General features: G+C 37.8%; 2 protein-coding genes across 7 annotated transcripts in view; one reads left to right on the forward strand and one right to left on the reverse strand.

Annotated features, from left to right (window-relative positions):
• Nucleotides 1-17,252, reverse strand: part of osbpl8 (oxysterol binding protein-like 8) — an 87,663-nt gene extending 70,411 nt beyond the window's left edge. For 5 of the 6 annotated variants that reach the window (XM_030151081.1, XM_030151076.1, XM_030151074.1 and 2 more), the window contains exon 1: nucleotides 16,934-17,252. The gene's annotated coding sequence lies outside the window, so the exon portion shown is untranslated. Of the gene's footprint in view, nucleotides 1-7,291; nucleotides 7,310-16,933 lie in introns of those variants that run through there. The other variant, XM_030151073.1, reaches the window with a different exon arrangement.
• Nucleotides 17,253-20,812: 3,560 nt separating this feature from the next.
• Nucleotides 20,813-22,079, forward strand: part of zdhhc17 (zDHHC palmitoyltransferase 17) — a 34,997-nt gene continuing 33,730 nt past the window's right edge. Inside the window, exon 1 of the mRNA XM_030149767.1 lies at nucleotides 20,813-20,886. Coding sequence (XP_030005627.1) covers nucleotides 20,824-20,886 — 63 coding nt within the window. The 5' untranslated portion in view covers nucleotides 20,813-20,823. The remainder of the gene's footprint in view (nucleotides 20,887-22,079) is intronic.

Below are 22,079 nucleotides of genomic sequence, written 5' to 3' on the forward strand. Positions count from 1 at the left end.
ACTATGGTTGACTCTGTGAATGAAGACCTGCTACCCCTGAACAAATAAACTAGTTCTCATTGGTGGATTAACAATCCAAGACCAAAAATAAATAAACTTTTAAATCCAAAACTGAATCTGGACTGGACTCACTGCTATTTGCTGCTGTGTTTCATCCACTCACTGTACCTGCACAAAATAAATAAAATATAAGCTTAATCCAACTGCTTCCAACAGTAATGCCACTGTCGACTTAATCCTCAACATGAATTCATGAACAAGTGGGACCATCTGGTAATTACACTACATGCTTTCAGCGAGATTATTTTGGGTGGAGCAGCTGCCTATCAACACGTGGTTTCTGAAGAAATAAATTAATAAATCAAAACGTGATAGGAAGCAACTCCTTATTGTCAACCCTTCAAACGCACCTAAAATTTAATTTTATCATTACATGTGGAGCTGTGGAAGCCAGAAGGTCACGGTATAATGTCAGTATAGTGCAGAAAAAAAATATACTTTATGAATCAAAAGGCATTATTCATGCTTTAAACAGTACTGATCCACTCATGCATCAAACCGACAACTGGAATCAGAGCTGCTGAAATAAAACACGGTAAACTTGCAGTCTAATTGCCTAAAGAAAATTACTTTGTATCTCATTTGCAACTAAAAAAGCACTCGGAGAGAGCAGACCTCCGCCAAGGCAGATGAGCCCCCCCCCCCCCATCACCACCAAAATTTTATCATTTGTTTCTTGCGCCAGTATCAACATTTTCTGAAAATTTCATCCAAATCCATGCATAACTTTTTGAGTTATCTTGCTAACAGACAAACAAACAAACAGACAAACCCTGATGAAAACATAACCTCCGCCGTTCCTTGGCGGAGGTAATTAGAGAAATAGCAGCTTGGAGAACACAAATATGTGTGTTTAGTCATCTGTTACTGGATAAATAGGGGTTAAAATGACATAATGTGGTTTGCTTCTGCCGGCCTTTCTCCACTGTGCTGAGACCAGTAATTTGATCACGAGAAAGGGCAATCGCATCCAAACCAATCAGAGCTCTGAAACTGTGCCAAAAATGCCTTGTGGGAACATGGCAAGGCTCTTTTAAGTTGAAATCATGAAAGCTATGGAGTAGTGATAAAAGAAAACTGGGAAGTAGGGGTTCAGTTTAAGGACATCAGAGGAGACCGAGTTCTTTCTTTTCAAAGATCCAATGCTGAGAAGGAAAATTTTTGTGTGACAAAAATGGAATTTATTAGTGTGTTATGTTCCTTAGAAAAAAGCCAGACGGGAGTTAGCAGGAAGGAAGAAGCTTTAGGAGACACTTTTAAGACAAACAGTGCTTAATATTAGAGGACAGGAGGATATCCTGACAATGAGATGGTCAGTTATTCTGCTAATGTAACGCTCCAGTGCCTCACAGGCCTGTTGGCGTCTGCCAGCACACACATTTCATCTGGCCTCAACATTCAAGGACCCATCACACTGAGACAGATGCTTTCCAGTGTTTCTCAAAATCAGCTTTAGCAATCATGGCCGTGACTCAGCCTGGAGCAACAGTCACACAGTTGAGGTAGGGAAATGACACAGAAATCAATATTCACTGGGACAGTTTTTTAGCCATGTGTGGCAAGTAAACAAGATTTTTTTTTTTAACATTTCCTCATATATTATTGAAGCAGTGACAACATGATTCACTTTAACAATTCACTTCTCTGGGGAACATTAACAATTAGCACTATTCCAACAACTTAACTTCTGTGTATTTAGTTGACGCTCTTCTTCTAGGGTAGCATATGCTCTGATTTCTGTTGCAGCTTTGGGGCATTAACTGCAATGGACTCAATGGACATTAGCATTACTGCTGTCCTACATTTGTTGGCCTTGAGCTGATTACTTTATCATGATGACAGTTCTTCATAGTTCTTTTGATCAAATGAAAATGCGCATATTATTTAATTTATAGTTCAATTCCTTTTACCTACTAAACACCAGCATGTGAAAACTGTTACGGAGCATGATGTCAGTCTGGTGTTAGTACTTAGAGGTGCTTAGTGGGTAGGTTTTCTTCCCATATCGTACATATACATCCAACAGATGTTCTGTTGTCCTAGTTTCAAATGAAAGACTTTGGCAGAGCACACGTTGTCAGCTGTCAGCAGACTGTTAGCATGGTGGGAGGCTAGCATGGTTAGCCACACTTCGAGGAATAAAGGAGTCCATAAAGAAACCAGGACATGAATTTTTCCTCCCACCACGTTCATCAGCCTTCAACTACAGGTTCAGATGGTGTCAAAACAATGGGCTACAGTATGAAGGAAGGCGTCCTTTTTTATTTCACCATACAGAATACCAGCATCTGAAAATAATAGAGATTAAATAGAAATGGTGACTATTTGATATTTAGTTACATTTGTCTTTATTTCCTGTTGTGCAGTGCAGCCTGACAGCACTGCTAGCATGGCTGCCAACTAAATTATTATTACCTATAATGAATGCCATTTCTTTTCTTTTTTTCTGATATTTCCACACCAATCTCTGGTATCACTGCAGTGACCTTTCGCTTTATAAACCATGGACAGAGCAGTGACTCCCAGTCCACTCTGCTATTGTCTGTACTTTCTCCCACACCATACAAAACCTCTTCCCTTCTACACAAGTTGGCACATTACAATCAGCCTTGGTCATACCACAGTGGGAAAGCTAAGAGCTATGAATCATCGCCAGCAATAGAGGGAAACCGTTTGGGGGAGTCCTAAAGTTGTGGTTTGGCCCAGAAACAGTAGCTGCGTCTCCACACAGTCAAGGGAAAACAGGGGATCTCTGGAAAAATAAAAATACATTTATTTTTTTTCTTTTGCTGATAGATTTGCTTTCACTCCTGGAGGACAAGTATTTAAACCTTTAAAGGAAGAAATTAAAGAGGCAGAACACTTAAAAGTGAATATCAGTTCAGTTTTCACATCTTGAATTTGATTTCCATTTTGTAAAACCGGAGACAAAGCAGCATCAGGAGAAACATGGATGTTACTCTCTGAGCCATCACTAATGGACAAAATGTAACCAACTGTAAATGTACACTGCATTCCAAATGAAGGATATTTCCATCAAAACACACACGACTCAGAGCAATCTGTTTGACATTCATAAACATTAAGATTGGTTGTTATGACTCTGTCCATGCTGAGCACAATGGTCTTGATTATTTTTAGATTAACAGTAGAGCTCAGCTAAAGGGCAGGCAAGGGCAGCAATCAATTTAGGATTCTAAGCTGATTGTAGTCATGTTACTATCAGCTGCTGAAGGGAGAGGCGGTGCTCGATGACAGCCTGAAGAGGCAGCTCTACAGAGACCTGTCACTATTGTCACTGCTGAGTATTTGGCATATGATTATAGGTGGATCCAAGACATATACACTGCTACCATACCAGATGTAAGGTACCAAAAGAAGTAAAATAACAAAGGATGTTAGGTGCACATCATACTTGGCCTTCGTTTCACCTCAGTTAAGAGAACCAAAACACCCAACAGACTGTCCAGACCTTCCTTTTGTTTGTTTGGGATGGAGAACTCAATCTCTCCATCATCACTCCTTGAAGCAACTGCCAACCACTCTGATAGTTCTGAACAAGGCCTTGACTACATGCAATCATGTTGGGATTATGGAGCTTTCAGATTTGTTCTCCACCAAGCATCTCTTTTCCACATGACTTGATTAGTATTTTCCAAAAGCAAGGACAAAGTTCAACCATTTAAAAATAGTACATTTTGATATATATATATATATATATATATATATATATATATATATATATATATATATATATATATATATATATATATATATATCAGTGTATAAATTAGAATAAAATATGTAAACAAGCTAATATCGCCAAGTTAAAGAGGGACATTTTAAAGGTGTGCATCCAGATGGTGTTAGCAGAAGGTTAAGACACTGTTCGAACATCAGACAAGCTTTGTTGAAGTGAGAGCCTTTAGGGTTGTTAACATTCAGCTAGCAGAGGTCATTCTGAGGAAAGAAGAGTGCAGTTCATTTTGCAGCAGACAACTTAAAAACCGTCGTAAATATCATCAGTTTGCTAATAATTTGCTGACTGTCAGCTCCTTTGACATGGCTCCACAGAAGCCTTTGCAGCCTCAGGCTTTCAAGTGTTGGTGCGATGACTGATGAGTGCAGAGTCATTGATCAGCTAAGAGGAGAAAACACAGAAGTTACCTTATGGTCATACACTCTGTACTGCCTGAAGGTGAAAGCCTGAATACTTCCACTTCAAAGTATTGAACTTGATTCAAAAAGCACTCCCAGAGGGCGCTGAATATTCAGGTGTGACATAAAAGCCACACACACACAATACAGATAACAACCTTCTTTCATCTGGAGCTTCATATGCTATACCACTATCTACACTTAACTGACCAACACAAATATCCCCATGTATTTAAAGGGGTGATATTTTGCTTTTTTTTTTTACATGGAATTATTTATTTTAAAACATTTCCCTATGGTCTACAAAAACTGTAAATGCTATGCTTGGGTCTGAATTCTTCATTAATTAAACTCTTCAATCTTATTTGAGTATTGACACGAGAAAGGTCGTTTTGAGCGCTGGCCCTTTAAATGCAAATGAGCCAATTCAGGCCCCACCCCCTCCAGGTTGTTGACCGTGCTGCTCTGTCCCGTTCAGCCCACAACTGAACATTTTAGGTAATCGGCTCGAAGTCTGGACATATTTTCTGCATGGACTACAACCGCTGCTGCTAACAAACAATTATGTCGTACTCGTAGAAATGTTCATCTAAAGTCTTGACCTTATATGTGCAAATGTTGTGACGCAACTAGTTACAGACGTAACAAATTAAGCAGGAATTAAAGAGGGTGTTAGAAATCCACTCGATTTTTGCCAAAATGAATATAAAGATAGTTTTGCAGCACCTGGAGGGTTCAAATTCAAACTTTTGGAACTATTAGGGTCCAAATACACAAATAAATGTACCAAAGACCAATAAAAGTGGGTTTAGCAAAATATGACCCCTTTAAGGTCAAAGTCACAACTAGGCATCATTTTCTGTTGATTTTTAAATCAGGAAAAAATTCAGTGTGTAAATTAACAGACTGGTGGTCTCTCAGTGGGAAAAAAAACAACACTAAGAGAGGGGGAAATTCAAGGCACTTGGTCCCAAGTAATCTCCTGCTTGTCCTAGTTTGGAGCTGTGCTCGAGGGGTAGACATCTTTAAACAGAATTAATCCATGTAGGTCAGGGAGTGAAGAATATTAATCAAGCATGTGTGTAGAGGGAGAGGATTTCTATGGTTAGCCACATAGGATCCAACACTATGGCTTGAGAAAATGACTCTTTCCAACTACTTGACAAAGACTGAAAGGATGCGTCTTAATATAACGTCACTGTCGGGCGGAAACCTCTTATGTCCGAAACGGTCATTTTTCAGGAAACTGGAAAAACAATGTACATTCTAAATAGATGAATAGAGTTAAGAGATGTAGTCACAAGCTGTTTTCAACACTTGTCATTGGTTAAATATTTGTAAAACCATCAGGCCAACATGAAGACTAACAAATAGAATTGTTTTATGATAAAAAAAAAAAAAGCCCAAAAATTGACTTACAAGGTTTCTGCACAACAGCAATGATAAGTGGTTTTGACACAATAAGCAGACCTTGGAGAACACTACTTACACTTTCATTCTGTGTTCAGAGTTTACAGCCCTCCAGCACATTTAATAGTTACCTGGCAGTCAAACCAGAGGCACAGATTACATGTTATCCATATGTTATCAGTTTATAGAAACACAAGATGCCTTCACATTCCCACTCTGTCCTCTATCACCCTGGGAGTTTTATCTGTGTAACGCTGAATTAAATAACTGATTGAATCTAAAGACAAAATGTGTGTGTTATACTCTTGAGTTGAGCTGTAAGAAAAACATTTATTCTTCGTTGCCCTGGTTCATAATTATCTGCTTCTACTTCACCTGAGCACGGTTTCATTCTTTATTATACCTGTTACGTCTGCATCTGCCACTGCTGCTGTGTGATCGTCAGTTGATAAGTGACTCAACATGATAACTATTATTTGAAGCAGGTTTCAACACCCTTGTCGCCGCACAGCATGATGAATACTTATACAGCCAAAAAGCACCGCCACCCAAAAAAAAAAAAAAGACAAGTAGACGTGAATAAAATAGACTATGTAAATGGACCTGATACAGAATCACATAATAAATATCATTACTGGGTTGTAATGTTGAATATTTCATTCTTATGTAGGACGATGTACCGTAAAAAATGCCACAAGGTGACACAGCCCTAACTAACATCCACTTATCTGATCCTCTGGAGCGACGTGGATGGGAATGCTGATGAGGAGGAAGAGGAGGAAGAGGAGAAGGTCTGAACTCCTATGGTGTCAAGGAGACTGTTCTGACCTCAGACTGTTCAATCCCCTTATAGGACGAGCACTGCGGCTTGCCTTGCTTTTTAACTGACTGCCAACACACGGTAGAGAGAGAGAGAGAGAGAGTACAAATCCATCCCTGCCACAGAGATGGAGAGGAAAATCACAGAGAACAGAGCCCCGGCTCCACTACAGAACTGCACGGAGAAAATGTGTATGACGCACACAGCTTGAGCTGAATAATATGTCTGTCTGTGTGTGTGTGATACCTCTTGCATAACAGAGCAGAGAGGAAGTATGTGTGATTGACATGTCGCCATTCACAGCCTGAAGATATATATTTTAAGGCTATGGGGATATAACAAGGAAGATGGTAAGGAGTGCAAAGGTCATAGAAGCAGACCACATTCCCGTGACCTGACAATGACCTTTTAGGATAAGTAAGCAGGGCAAAAAAAAGAGGGGGTGTCTGAAAAAAGATCATCTCAAAATGATTGGTACTAATGGCATCTGGACGAATAGGGTTCAGCTTTTCTTCTTAGCCATCTGTAGCCTTAACACCAGACACATTGAAAGCAGCTAGCCAGAGAAGCGACCAACATCATCAGCGTGAACCTAACATCTGATCTGCGCTCAATATATGAGCATCTGTTACACACATAGTGTCAAATACCAAAACAATGACAACAGTGGGAATACCTTACAAGCAGGAACATTAATGTTATATCTGTTGAAATCATACTGAGCTACATCTTTTAAAACAAGTCAATCTAAGCACATAAACACGTACGCATGGAGGAGACCAGACCATTGCAGCAAGCACGTGTACAAGAGAGCCGAGGGGAGGGAGGAAATAATGGACCTACCTCACGCAGCTCAGGCAGCAGAAATCACCAATACATTTAAAACACAACCTCCAAGAGGAAACCAGAGAGAGGGGAAGAGAGAGAGACATAGAGATGACATCACCAGATTTTTCTCCCTCCTCCTCTGAAATGTAGGCTAGTGCTGCAGGGCTGCCGGTGTCGGCAACGGAGCAGCAGTGAGAGCTCCCTCTGTGTGTGTGAAGAGACAACACTGACCCTGATGTATGAAGACCGTGCACAGTGACTGAACCCTCCAACAGGCGATCAATGACACAAGCCACACAGTGACATGAGCTCTACTTTTCATACATGCTACATGAAAACAAGTGTTTCTGTATCTACAAGAGAAAGCACTGCATTAGTATGTCATGTACACACACACAGAGCAGAGTCACAGAAAAAACACACACAACCAAGAGGCTGCTGCTGCTTTAGAACAGATGCTACTTTTCCTCTTTCGAAGAATTTGACATTATGAGATCCTTGAAAGTTACATAAACGCTGTTTTACCAAAGGATATGCTGACCCTAGCAAAGTGTACTGCCTGTGACTTGAAGAGGTTCAAAGTAACTTCAGTAATGTCACAACAATTTATTTGTTTTAGTTTTTGTAACTAAAAACTGGCATTTTTGCTCACCACTGGAAACCAGTGTTTTTCAGTCTCTTCAAATGGGGTTGCCTGAAATTTCTAGTAATTGATAAAAAATAAGGCTTACTAATAAAAAATACACGGTGAGTTGAAAGACAATCACAATACATAAAAGACATGACAAACTGTGAAGCTGAAACTGAGGCACTGTGGTACTGTTTATCTTTCAAATGTTCATTGTGGCTGGTTTCAGATGCTGTAACTCTTTCATAATTCATAGTTTGAGTTATTGTTTTTTCATAATTAATTTGCAGCCTTGTAAATGCAAGATTGACTGTACATATCCTGACAAAGGAAAATAAAATTCTCACTCTGTGCAGTAATCTACACCTGGCTTTTCTGCCTCCGTCCATAATAATATATATTATATAGACTAAATGTCATCTAAAATTAACGTTTATTTGCAACATAGTATAGCAAACTATTACATGATCAAAAACAAATTAATTTCAGCAAAAAATGTCTCCGTTTTAAATGTCTAGGGTCGCCAGAAATTTGTGACGTTAAAATAGGGTCACAAGCCAAAAAAGGTTGGGAATCACTGTTGTAAACTGTCATTGCATCATGATGATATGCTTTTTATTATTTCGACCCCCAAAGGGGAGGGAAGGGGAATTGTTTTTGGTTTGGTTTGTTTCTTTGTTAACACTTCAGCAGCAAAACTATTAGTTGAATTCATACCAAATTGGGTTTATAGATTGCCAGTGACCCAGAATAGATGTGGTTACATTTTGGGAAAAGTAGGTCAAAGTTCAAATTTTTTATGAATTTTTAAAATAATTTCTTTTCCCCATTTACTTGCAATGGCCGAAACTTGTCTACGGTGACATCAGCACATACATAGACATGATGACATCAGCTGGATCGATGCCAAAAAAAGCTACAATACATGTGAGGGGCAGGGTTTGTTGTGCCTGGCACCACTTGTTAAACATTAATAAAAAGATATATTATATAAGATATATTATAAAAGATGTTACAGAACTCTACATTCTTCTTTTGCTCTAAACAGGCAACCTTATACTTGTAGATGTGCAACTTCAGGTTGATCTTATTATTCCAGAGACAAACCGAGGCTTGATTTTTGTGAAAACTTTTACAGTATAGAGGACACAGAAAGATGATAAGCACAAGATTTAAACTGTAACAAACCAAACTATTTATCCACCAATCTTTTTTTGGAATAGCACAGGAGAAACAGTAATGTCTTCAAATTTCCTGCCTCAGTGGGTTCAGTTTCACCTGAGACTTAGAGACAGCATCCATATAGAAATAATGAATCTCATACTGACTATTTCAACAAAACCATTACTGTGGTGCATCAACGAGCAGATGATGCTTATTTTTCTATTAAATTGACTTCGCTTATAAAACAAAGAGTTGGAGAGAATTATACTATCTCACATTCGTTACACATTTTAAGATAAAAGACCATAAGCGGTCGTTTGATTAAGGGCTCTGTTCACTTTACTAACAAATGACTGCAATTTGATTAGTGTGTGTGAGGCAGGCAGGGCGTGTGCACACATGAACTTTCCTAGCTGCAGGAGAAACCTGTGGCTGACAAAGCACCCAGCTGAGCACTGCTCTGAGAAATGAACAGACAGGTCAGCGCTGAGGTCGGTGTGTCAGACATATTGGAAAAGCACTCTACATGACATGCTCACACAATAGAATATGTGCACAACAAGACACACAATAAACAGGCTCATAGCAGTGTGTGGCCGCAGGGAAGTGGATTAAGACATTTGACCACAGAATGAGACAGTGAACTCAGCAGGTAGATCGATCAAATGACAGATCAAAATAACATCCAATGTGACGGATGAGTTCTTTCTAGAGCACATTACAGTGTCACATGGCCTTCAGAACGGCACAGATTCCACTCTGCTCGTATTTGTCCTGTTGACTGTTTCTGTCATACCACTTTGAATCTTTTCTAAGAGAACTCATTCAGATCACATAAACTGTGTATTCACTGTGTGTGTTGTTTCCTTGAGCATATAAATAGCCTGGTTAACTCAAGAGCTGATGAAAAATACCATCTATTAAACAAGAAAAATCTGGAACATTATTCATTTATTCTGATTCAGTAATAAATGGCACACAATCAGTATAGCTCCTTGATTATATAATGCCCTTTTCATATATTTAACTTATGAATCATCCAAACATTCACCGATGGATGAGAACTGTTCTTTATGTAATCCTTAAATACAACATACAGCTGTAGCCTGTACTGTACCCTCCACTGAACACAGAAATGATATGATATTTATGAATCCCACTTCAACCATTTCCCTTGGCACAACCCCATGGAAAACACAAAATGTGGCCATGGAGATTTGTAGTGTACAATTCGAGGTCACGTGTATAGTCTACTCAAACTGACAGAGCTGAAACACAATGCAGAACAGAACAGCACAGAACAGAAAATAATGGAAGTCAATTTGTAATAGCTTGTAGCATGTCTGATGATAGATTTTTTTTCATTATTTCAAGCAGATAAAGGTTAAAGCAGAGGGGTCCGATCAAGCGGTAACACATAGACATATTTCCTCGGTCTCTGTCATGTAAGCAGAGTAACTTATATGCATGTATTATACATATTTGAATAGGTATTTATAGCACTTTAACATTATGTATAACTAAATTGGCGGAGATTAAATTTTTAGGTGAAAAATGTCAAATTACTGCTCGGTAACACATGGACTTGAAACAGACATCAATTTTTTAAGCTTTACACAAACATTCAAAACATGCGGTTCTCGACTAATAACTGAAATCAAGTAGGACAAAACCTTTTAGATATTATGTTTAACTATGCTGAAAATAACTTTTGGAATAAAATACTGAAAAGTCTCTGCTTTATTTACATGAGAATGTGGTAACACGAGGACATGCTGCCATAGACATGGACGACTCTTTACCATCGTATGCATCACCCAAAATGTATCAAAAGATTATTACTTTCTGAAAGTTTCACTCAAATATCTGAATTATGAGTAACTTGAAAATTAAAAAGTGGTATTTTTGTGGTAACACGTGGACAGGGCCTTTTAAGCAACTCACAAATGTCCAAATTCATAAACATCAATAATATTCACAAAAAAATTAAAATCTAATACTTGAATATCAATAATATTCACAAAATAATGAAAATCTAATACCTGAAACTTATCATCTATATAATCAACAGACTGAATAAATTTTCAAATTTTTTAGATATAAGTTTTAGCGTCAAATTCGAGCTATGGCTATGGTGTAAAAAGTACAATCGATAAAATCGGTTGTAACTTTTTTTTCCACAAGTGGTATTTCAAAAAGGATAACAGTTCCATAAAATAGAGATCTTTAGCTAAAAAATGAGCCCACTTGATAAATGATGTGTGCAAATTTACGTTTTCATGCTGATATTCACTTTCGCTTGATTGGACCCTGAGGCAAAGGTTTGATTTTGACACAATATATCAGAGTTAAACTTCTTGGAACATAGGACAAAAAAAGTTTGGTTCTTCAGCAAATAACAGTTAGTACCAACCCAAAGATTGGGCAAAACCTGTCCAACGTCAACAGGAGAAGGAGGGGAGATCAACAACACAGATACCCTATCTGAACACAGTGATATAAATCAGCCAGAAGCACTTATGGGAAAACACATAAACACTGATAAGAACAGCACAAAAGGAAAGTAAGTATGAGAAAAAAGAAAAACATATTAAAAATAAATGTTCAGATTAGATTCATGTTTACCTGAGAGAATAAAGCTCCAGGTTTAATACCTTCTTCCGACTATATTCATAACAAAACTATAAAGGGGACATACAGCCAAGTAGTAAAGGACAAAGAGAAAAGTTTAAGCACAGTGAACACAAGTCACTGTTCTTATTTAATGTAATACGCCATCCTCATGCCACGGTCATTGTCCCAGGTCTGATATTTTAGTCATGCGACACCAAAGGAGACATTCTGTCAATAATGCCCATGACTCTAGTATGCTATCCAGCTAAGCCACTGTCCCTGTCACTAAGCCTGAAGGGTTTATTGTAGCCAGACCTGTCCTAACAGCACAGAGGAAACACTATGGACAAAATAAACGACTCCTAAAAGCCAAAAGCTGGCACATTCTGTGGGTGTTAACCTTCTGAGTAGAACGGCACAATTAATCAAATCGCAATGTCAGCATGTGCACTTGTATAATCGCAAAAGGCCAGAATTTAATTACATAAAAAAATAAATATGAGCAAATGTGACAGTCCATTCTCTATTTGAGTGCAATCCACTAATTACCTCTATCTGTAATGAAGACATGAGTAATCAGTCTAGAAGCTTGAGCAGTGTATGGTCACATGAATATGCAGTGATACGGTGGTGGACAAAATGGACGTAGACAAGCAGATCCTGGTGGTTAAAAGAAAAAAAGAAAACACTGCTTCTGTTTGCATTAAATGACAATGACCTTCATAACCAAGTCAAGAAGGTCATATCAGCTGTCCATCTAGGTCACACACTGTAAAAAAAAAAAAAAAATTCAATGATTTTTTTTCCCACTCATATAGCCCTATTTTAGCACTGCTCTGTACACACAAGCTTGAACTGACTAAGGAGTAGCTGTCTTTTATAGGGTACTGCAGCCTAAACAAGTTAATAAACACAATATAAACACGAACAACAGTGAAAATAGAGCCTGTTGTACTTTATCATATGTACTCTAACCATTAAATTCAACTTTAAAATAAAACTTTATTAAAAAAAATGTTATAAAAAATTCAGGACATCTTTTGCACTTTATTCAGACTGATCTTAATAAATGGCATTGTATGTCAGGCCAGTTCTTATGGCATTTGGCATACTATACCTATGCATTTTCGACCTTTCGCATTATTCAATGCCATTTGGCCCCCATTGGCTTACATTAACTAGCAATCGCGTGTCAATTTATGCCAAGATTTCCAGTTCACATAACCCTAACCCTTAACTCTAACCCTCAGTGCGTGGTATTTGACGCATCGATTCAGGTTGGGCAGGGGGCTAATAACGGCGTGAACGTACACACAGAAAGCTTATAATGCATACAGATAACACACCAATTGACCATCAAAAAGTGGTGTGTATATTTATGCAGAGTCAGGATATCATGTTGCTTTATTTTCTGCTTTTAGTATGACCTCAGCAGCTCTGAGATTCTTTATTCCTTTGTTTTATGTAAAGAAAAAAATAAAATGAAAAAATATAGAGGGAAAAAAATTTAGTCTAAGTAAGTAAAACATGAGGAGCCCTAGGAACAAAATACAGATTCAAGCACTTAAAGATCTGATGCTGAATTTGTGCTCAAACCTCCCACTGAGATTGTTTTCCTAGATCATGAATATTGCCTTTACTCTAGCAGAAATATTCAGTTGCTAAAAACACTTTAATACTCTACTACAGACAAAGGCATTGTGTTTTCGTAGCACTGTGTATATTTTGCCAAACCAGAGGACAGCAGTCGTTCATTTTAAATATGTCACGTAAAGAATGGCTCACTGACAATTCGGACCAAATGCGAAATATCTAATTCAGGTTGTATTATTTATACACATGTGATTTAATCTTTATGCTCTTGTCTTGCAGCTTTTCTTGTGTTGATCTGTACCATGCTGGGTGTGGATGATGGCTTCAGCTACAATGTCACACCCTGTACTTAACCAAACTGAGTTTCATTTTAGTGTTATGAGTCAAGTCATGAACTCAGACACAATGCTTTGGGGACCAGGTTTAAGTGTTCTTTATGCATGTCTGATGGCTGGTAATGACATTTATGCAGTGATGCCAGACTCCTGTGTGAGGCCTAGGCTTTAACTAGAGATGGCCAAGCTGCTGTGCCACTGGGATTAAAACCTGGGCAGAGATAAAGGTCTGAACAAACTAGATCTAGATGAAGGACCCTTCATCTTCATTATTATTTGCCCTTACAGAGCCCTTTAATATTCTGTATAAAGTATTTTTTTGATTGAAGTTATTGAATTCTATGGGTAGAAAAGTTTAAAAGTACAGAGTAATGTTTTACAGCTCAGTAATAAGATTCTCCTACTCTGAAGCTATGCCATAGAGAATCGATGAGGGAGGACATTAAAGTTAATGGGCTGAGACACTCATAAAGGGCCCGATGAGCCCACGCTCCTTTATCAACAAAAACTCGTGTTCAGCAGTGGGCCTGGTGAAAGAAACCTCACTTACTCCAGCACTTTCATCACTGGACACACGTGCAAATTAAAGGCATGTTTGTTCAGTGTGTGTGATGCACAGGAGCCAACAGCAATCAAGCTCCTCTGAATAATGAAGGCTGAGAGTGAAATGAAACATAGACACCATAATCAAGTTTAAATGGAACAAAAACAGCTGTTTTTACTGGTAAGCCTCAGCTAAGCCCCTCACAGATGGCAGTAAAAGCTAGTGAATGACACAAAGGAAAAGCAGGCTGAAATGTAACCTGAATTGTGTGCCACTACTGAATACATCACACTGACAGGATGTGAGAGGCAACTATCTCACTTTAGTCACATCTGGCATGTGTCAGCGCAAATGCATCCAATCAGCCAAACCACAGCCAGTGGCCTGAGTGTCCCAGCTGTGACGACTACACTGCACTGATGCTCTAGTCTTGGCATTTCAATAACTTCATGAGCAATACAGCATTTGTTACAGCTCCTGACATGGGCTGCTCTGGGACTTTCGGCTTTGCTGACAGCTAAATATGAGCAATGGGACACTGAAATTAAGGGAGTTGTCTTATGGTTTCATAATTTGGTCCCTGTGAATCTCTTTAAGAAATGTAATTGCGATTAAAGGCAATAAAATCTACTCTACTTGTTCATTATATCAGTAGTTTCACAGTATTTCCCATGAACCACCACAGAGAACATCAAATACATGCTGATTACCATCTCTCTTACTAAGGATTTTTTTTAAACACAAAAGCAGAAATTCATGAATAATAATGATACACCATTCGGTGGACCTCTGAAGTAGTGTCTGATATTGAATTGTGTATTGTCAGAAAAACAAGTGTGTCCACGAGACTGCTCATGTTAAGCAAATATTTACTTGGAAAAAAAACTGTCAAAACTGCCTGTTGCTTCTTGTCACACCCATTATACCCACATAATATTTTTCCTCATATATACATGCAAACACACGAGACAATTAAACACAAATGAACACTACTGTGAACATAAGACAGCACTGTGTAAAAACAAATATCATGGTCAAATCACAATGTTTTTTTACAAACACAACTCAGTGCTGGGGACAGCTCTACAAATTAATCCAGTTGCTCAATAGTTTATAAGTGAGTAACTGAGTTACTGTTATAGTACTATTACAGAGAAATTGTACTGATATATTAACTTCCCCAAAGAAAATGTTTTTAATCATAACATGGTAGCATGGTTTATATTGCCAATATGTTAAAGCACTCTATATATAATCAATACAATACCACCTTTGTAAATTATTGGTGGTTGTGTTGTGTCATTAATTTTGTTTTTGTCTTCACCACTGTGTTGTCATCCCAAACAATTAGTATTTGTGCTTACTTCCATTTTCATGCCAGTATTAATACTACGTAGGGCCAGCCTGAACTAGATTTTGCATTCAAATATTGAGCTTCATGAGTCTAAGGCTGAATGGAAACTCCATTTGACTGGCAAATAACCTGGCTATTCTTATATCCCTAGATTGCGAGTTTCACCTTGGCAAAAGTTTGACATGGAAAGTTTGGGATTACTCCTTTCAAATGCAAACATGCATAGGATGTAAAACATGGAAATATGACCAGCAGAACACTTGCTCACAGTGGGGTGAGGTCATATGAGACCAATTACCAGCCAGTTAAATGCTTAACATTCAAGAATATTATATGTACATGTACCTAGTTATTGATACTTCATACTGAGAACTAGAACATTTCAAAGTAAAGACAAACTGAGTAGTGGGTTTGGCTGATTAATCAACCTCTACAAGATGTTACAAAGTGTATCTGTGTCACCAGATCTTGGGTCTGACAACACCCTATGGATAATAGCAGGCTTCTGAACTGGGATTACTGACTTGGGAGAAAAAAATAGATATTCATTCCTTCGTACAGTTAGTTTGATGTTCAGATCTAGTCAAAGATGTTCATTTTTGACAATGTTGAATTTTTTCTTTCAACATCCTTCAGTGGAAGGTCAATTACAATCACCTATATTACACAAACATACACACATACATATGTAACATCGTAGGAAACCAGATTATTGTATGTGGATACAGAGGAACATGACAGCCAGATATCCGATAACAGCCCAGAATCTGCCGGATGCATCAGCTGTCTGACACAATTAGGAACAGCTCTTCCTGTCGGTCAGTCTCCTGTTTCTGTTCCTGCCTCCTGTCAGGTGAAAGTGGTAACAGAGCACCAGGGCTGAGGAGGGAGCAGATATGTAACACTGCAACAGGATCATGCTGTACGTGTGATGCATGGGGAGGAATTTATAGACTGCATGGCATGGTCAAATAAGAATGCAGCGGCAATTTCTAATGCACAGACTTAAGAATGTGTCCAGTTTGTGCAATGATCTGCAGGAAATCAAGGCTAAACAGACTGCAGTTTTTGCCACAGTTCCTCTTGTACTGTGAGGTAGACACTGATCTAGGCGATGCTGCTATACACACACCCATCCTGACGCCTCTGATGCTTTTAACATTACTAATGGATGGCAGAATAGTCGTAACAATAGTTTCAATGGTGTCAAAACTCTGGATAGAAACATAAGGGAAACGTACTGTGATGGAGAAGCAGCACAATTCTTGTTAGTTATTACATAATAGTACACACACTGACGGTTGCTCGACTGCGGAGTCACGGCTCTCGAGCAATTAAGCTAGCTACGTTATTAATCAAGATTAGCAAGTGGTGGATGGCAGCACTTATGTAATGATTTCCTCTATTTCATTTCCGTGGTACTTACCTTTGCTCCGTTATGGGTCTGCCCGTGGGTTCTCTCACTGGCTCAATGAAGGAAAAGAGCTGGCAGTAAATACAGAGGCAGTACTCTAACGTCTGCTCTGTCTGCTAACTGTTAGCAGACGACGTGCTGATGTTTATTTTAATGTAATAAAAGCTTCACGTGCTGATGAGTCGTGGTCTCCTCACCCAAGCGGCGTCATTTAGGTCCAATTTAGTGTTTGGAAAGATAAAATAAACCCCATTAGGTTGTTATTGTTGTGTTTTCTAATAAACGGTATTCAGTCAAGTTGTTAGCGCTTGACCCGCCTGCATGTCTCTGTCATGGGCTTCACTCACCAAACACACGGAAAGCACCTCAGAGCACTTCCGGTTAAGGATTTCAAAATAAAAGCTAACGTCAGAACCCACACGGTAAACAAACATCTGTATCTGTGTCTTTTTAATGTTGTACAAGCAGTGTTATACAAAACCTGCCCTGTATTTAGTTTTCAACACCTGTACATACAGATCACGTCCATGTCCAACCCACACCACCATAATAATAACAATTATATTTTTTTTCCCCTTGATGTTGTTTAATCATTCACAATTGTACCCAAATACCCATTTTTATTTATTTATTTATTTATTTATTTATTTATTTATTTATTTGTTTGCTTGCTTGCATGAAGTGCTATATAATTCATGTTGATGATGGCTGACTATTTGAGGCATTTGTACCATTATCAGTGCTAGATATAAGGTATATTTTTTTCTATTTTTCTTTATTATTTTATTTTATTTTGTTTTACTTTATTTTATTTTATGAGGTATGAGATTTTATGAGTAAATAACAAGGAGAGGAAGAGCAATACAACAATATCATGTATATCCAGTAAAATAAATAAAAAATAAATAAAAATAAAATGTATCTCTTTCAGTAAATTAGAAAAATAAAACATCAGAAGGGAATAGTTTCAAAAATGTATATAACATAATTATCTAAAACATCAAATTACTACTGCATTGCTTCCAAGCCCTGTCCTCGCTTATTTTGACCACTATTTTGATGCCCAAACACTCACTGTACTGTCTCTAACCTGTATGTGGGTAACTTGACACAACTTTGGCAGACTTCCTCCCTTTTCTGCATTGTGCTCATCTGATTTGTTTGTCTGGACAGGCTGATAAAAAGCATGTGATGATTTTTTTTTTTTTTCCACTTTCGTTTTAAAATCCAGTTTCCCTGAAATCTGGAGTAGCATGCAGAAAATAAAGTGTACACTACCAGGCAAAAGTTTGGACTCACCTGGTTTTTCTTTATTTTCATGACTATTTCCATTGTAGATTCTCACTGAAGGCATCAAAACTATGAATGAACACATATGGAATTATGTAGTTTAAAAAGATATGTGACAAAACTCAAAGCATGTTTTATATTTTAGATTCTTCAAAATAGCCACATTTTGCTTTTATTACTGCTTTGTGCATTCTTGGCATTCTCTCGATGAGCTTCATGAGGTAATCACCTGAAATGTTTTCCAAAAGTCTGGAAGGAGTTCCAAATGATGCTGAGCACTTGTTGGCCTTCTGTGGTCCATCTTATGTCATTTAAATAAGAAGGTGAGTCCAAACTTTTGCCTGGTAGTGTACTTTACTTGTTCTTGTTTTAGGCATATTGTTAGGACCATGTATTTGCCTTATATTTTAATTCCTTCCGTTATTCTTTATGATTGTGTTTGTTTGTTGTTTTTTTTACTAATTTGCCTTGTATTGCTTTACCGTTATTCTTATTACTGTCTCCATGTGAGTACTCCTTTGGTAAAGATATAAGTAGTAATATAATAAATGGGGTAATATAATGATGGGGTCATATAATGATAGTACTGATAGTATATAGTATGAATCTCAAAATATGTAGTCAGTGACCATGGACGTGGTCTGACCTCTTGACATTGACTCTATTTGATTTCTAATGGCAATAAAAGATGATTATACTGAAATGTAAAATACTGTAATATCACGTTAATGTAATTAATGAATGTAAAATATTTGCAATAAACACTTTAGGTCATTGGTATGATTTTAGAATAGGTTTCCTTCATATTACACACTTTGAAGATAGTATAAGAAGGACTACATTTGTTTTCAATAAGGCAGGCAATTGCATAAATTTTTGGGTGAAGACTGACATCTAGTGGTTAGTGAAGGTTTAGTAGGAAAGTGTGACTGGGACATGGAGAAGGGCATCCAGAGAGGTTCAAGCAACTGCATCATCACGTCACATCACTGCTTTTTATGTTTTATGAATATTTTATGTGAGACTCCACACGGACACTCTGTCTCCATCTTGATTTAATCACACTGGATGGTTTTGCATTAATTGGTGGAAATTTATCTCATACACGGCCAAATGAACAGTTCTGAGGTTTGAGAATTTTCTGCTGTTTTATTCTGCACAACACTCCAAAAGATATTGCTTTTCACTGCAATAAAATCTAACAAAGAAAATCTTTTAAGCCATCATCATGCTGTTATGTGACTTTAGTAGTTAAACTAGACAAGAATGTGTAATGTAAATAGTTATGCACTGAGATATTACAACATTTAGTGATAGCATCCACAACACATCAGATAACTGAATGATTAACAGTATATTTATTAATTTGCTGATAACATATAAATAGATTATTTCTGCTTTTATTTAGCCTAAGTACAGCTGTGAAAGCTGTTATAATAATTCACATTTTCCAGATTAGAAACAAAATCTGTATAATTACAGCATCCATATACAATATGTTAATTATAGGGTTAATAATTATTAATATGAATTATGACTATGTCCCCAAGGTGTCCCTAGAATAGGAGGTGAGACGATAGAGCTACCTTTTTTTTTTTTTTTTTAATGGTACAGAAATTAAAATACAAACACAATACATACTGTATTTGTAGATAAAATTAGGACAAAACAAACCAGAATCAGCTATTTCCATACAGAAACAGAAAAGGGGTAATCACCAACCCAATTTACCATAATAGCTTTCTTTGCTAACATTAAACATGTTTGTATGACTTTTTCATGTTGTGTCGAAGAATCAGGAACATTTCCGGGAAAACATAATGCTGGGTTTCCCAACACCTGTTTACATGTTTCTGTATTAATATCTCCAAACGATGCCTTCAAGAATATTTTAATTATGCTGCATTCCCACAAACAATGAAGCTTAGTGCTTACTTGAATTTTACATTAGGGACAATTTAAAAAAAATAAATAAATAAAATTCTAATATATGGTAAAATATAAACATTATGCAGTATACTGTGTTGTAATGCTTTAAATCTATTGAAATTTTGGAAAGGCAGCAGAAGATTTTATCCCAAGCCTTAATCTCTATAGCACATTTCAGCAGTACACATTAGGATTTGTCTGAACTCAGATTATATATCTCAGAATAACATTTTAATGTAAAATGTGATGAGAGAAATCCAGTTTTATTTATTCAGTTGGTTTATTTGTCCCTTTATCATAAAAGGATTTTAATCCAGGTCTCAAGGGAGACTTTTACAGAAAAAGGTAATAAAAGTAGATAGCAAAGGAGCATGTAGAATATACTGAGATGAGATCATTATCAAACCTACTGGCTTATAAATTCTCAGTGGGAGAAGGCCTTTTTACAATATCAGTCCTCATAAATCTGTTGTAGGATGGTTTTGCCTCAGTGCTCAGATCCTCTGATCTTAGATGTGATGATAATGATGAAGGTGAAAATGGAAATGATTTCTATGTGACCTTGTGTGTGATGTTACCCGTCCCCCATCTCTTTTTGACAGCTCCCCTCTCCTCCTCCTGTGTTTGTTTCCCCCTACACAGCTTCTCGTTTCCCACAATGCTTAGCGTACTTCACCACCAAGATGGCCGACGCTATGGAGGAATATGAGAAAGAAGCTGGTTGCGTCCCTATTCTCCATCCTGAGGTATGTTCAGAGGACTTCTCACTTTCGGTTACACATATAAACATATACACATTGCAGTATATCAGACTGTGTGTCGGCGGCTGCGTGATTTCGCCGTGTTTTTGTGTAAACTACGATGCCCCCTGCAGAATCACCGGTGGGGGGGTGGCAGGCAGCTAACGATGCTAAAGCTGCTAGCGCTAGCCCCCTCCTCCTGCTGCATATCAGTAAACGCTGAGCAGATGTTCGTGTTAATGTTAAGCTAGCCCCCGGTTTCCTCGGTGGCCACCCTGTGCCATTAAGTTAGTAAACACGCTTTTAAGCTGCATGTTAACCCCGAGTCTTTGGTGGCAAAAGTAACATCAGTGTTTAATCCTCACTGTGATAACGACGTTAGCCGCTGAGCTAAACTGGCAGAGCTGGCTGGTCTGGCTGCAGTGATGCAAACTGGTGTCAAGTGTAGCTGTGGTTTACAGTCGGTGAAACAAGGAAATAATGTCACCAGAGAATATACAGCGTAACATTAAACTATACGTCCTGTCTACGAATCTGCATGTTATTGTACGGGTGTTGCACTGTGATTATAGTCAACTAGCTCCTTCCATTTCAGTCCACTTACTTGGCCTTGCCAACGTTTAACAGTATCATCAAATGCTAGCTAGCACTGTAAGTGTGTATCTATGTCACAATTTAGTGTTTGATATCCAAGGTAACAATACAGGCTCCTCTCTAATTCACTCTAACCCAATAATGACTGATCAAATAACAATACATGACGCCAGTCCTGCCAACCTGTAACTTCCTTTCAATGTTTTTTTTTTTTCTTCTTCTTTTTTCATATTGTAGGCTTCATTTAGCTGGCAGCTTTGTATTTGTTAATCACCACATAGATAGGGATAGTTTTGGTAAGATCTCAATCATCTTCATGTCAATTTACACAGCCATCTGTATTCTGTTTACTTGATAAAAGATAAGCTATTCCTTTGTGCTTAGGCATGTTAGATGAAACTCAAGTGACGATACTGTGCTTTGGGCTATTTCTTACCTGTACATCACATGTAAACCTGTCCTCCCTTGTCTCTTTGTTGTGCTAGATTGTACAGACCTTGTACATCCTGGCCATCAATTGATATTATCTCTCTGTGGCACATAGTCTAATCATAAGAGGAAGCTTTACGATGCAAACACAGTTGTTTTTCCCTGTCATTACTTGG

This window comes from Sphaeramia orbicularis, chromosome 12 (assembly GCF_902148855.1).
Source record: "Sphaeramia orbicularis chromosome 12, fSphaOr1.1, whole genome shotgun sequence".
Classification (NCBI taxonomy): domain Eukaryota; kingdom Metazoa; phylum Chordata; class Actinopteri; order Kurtiformes; family Apogonidae; genus Sphaeramia; species Sphaeramia orbicularis.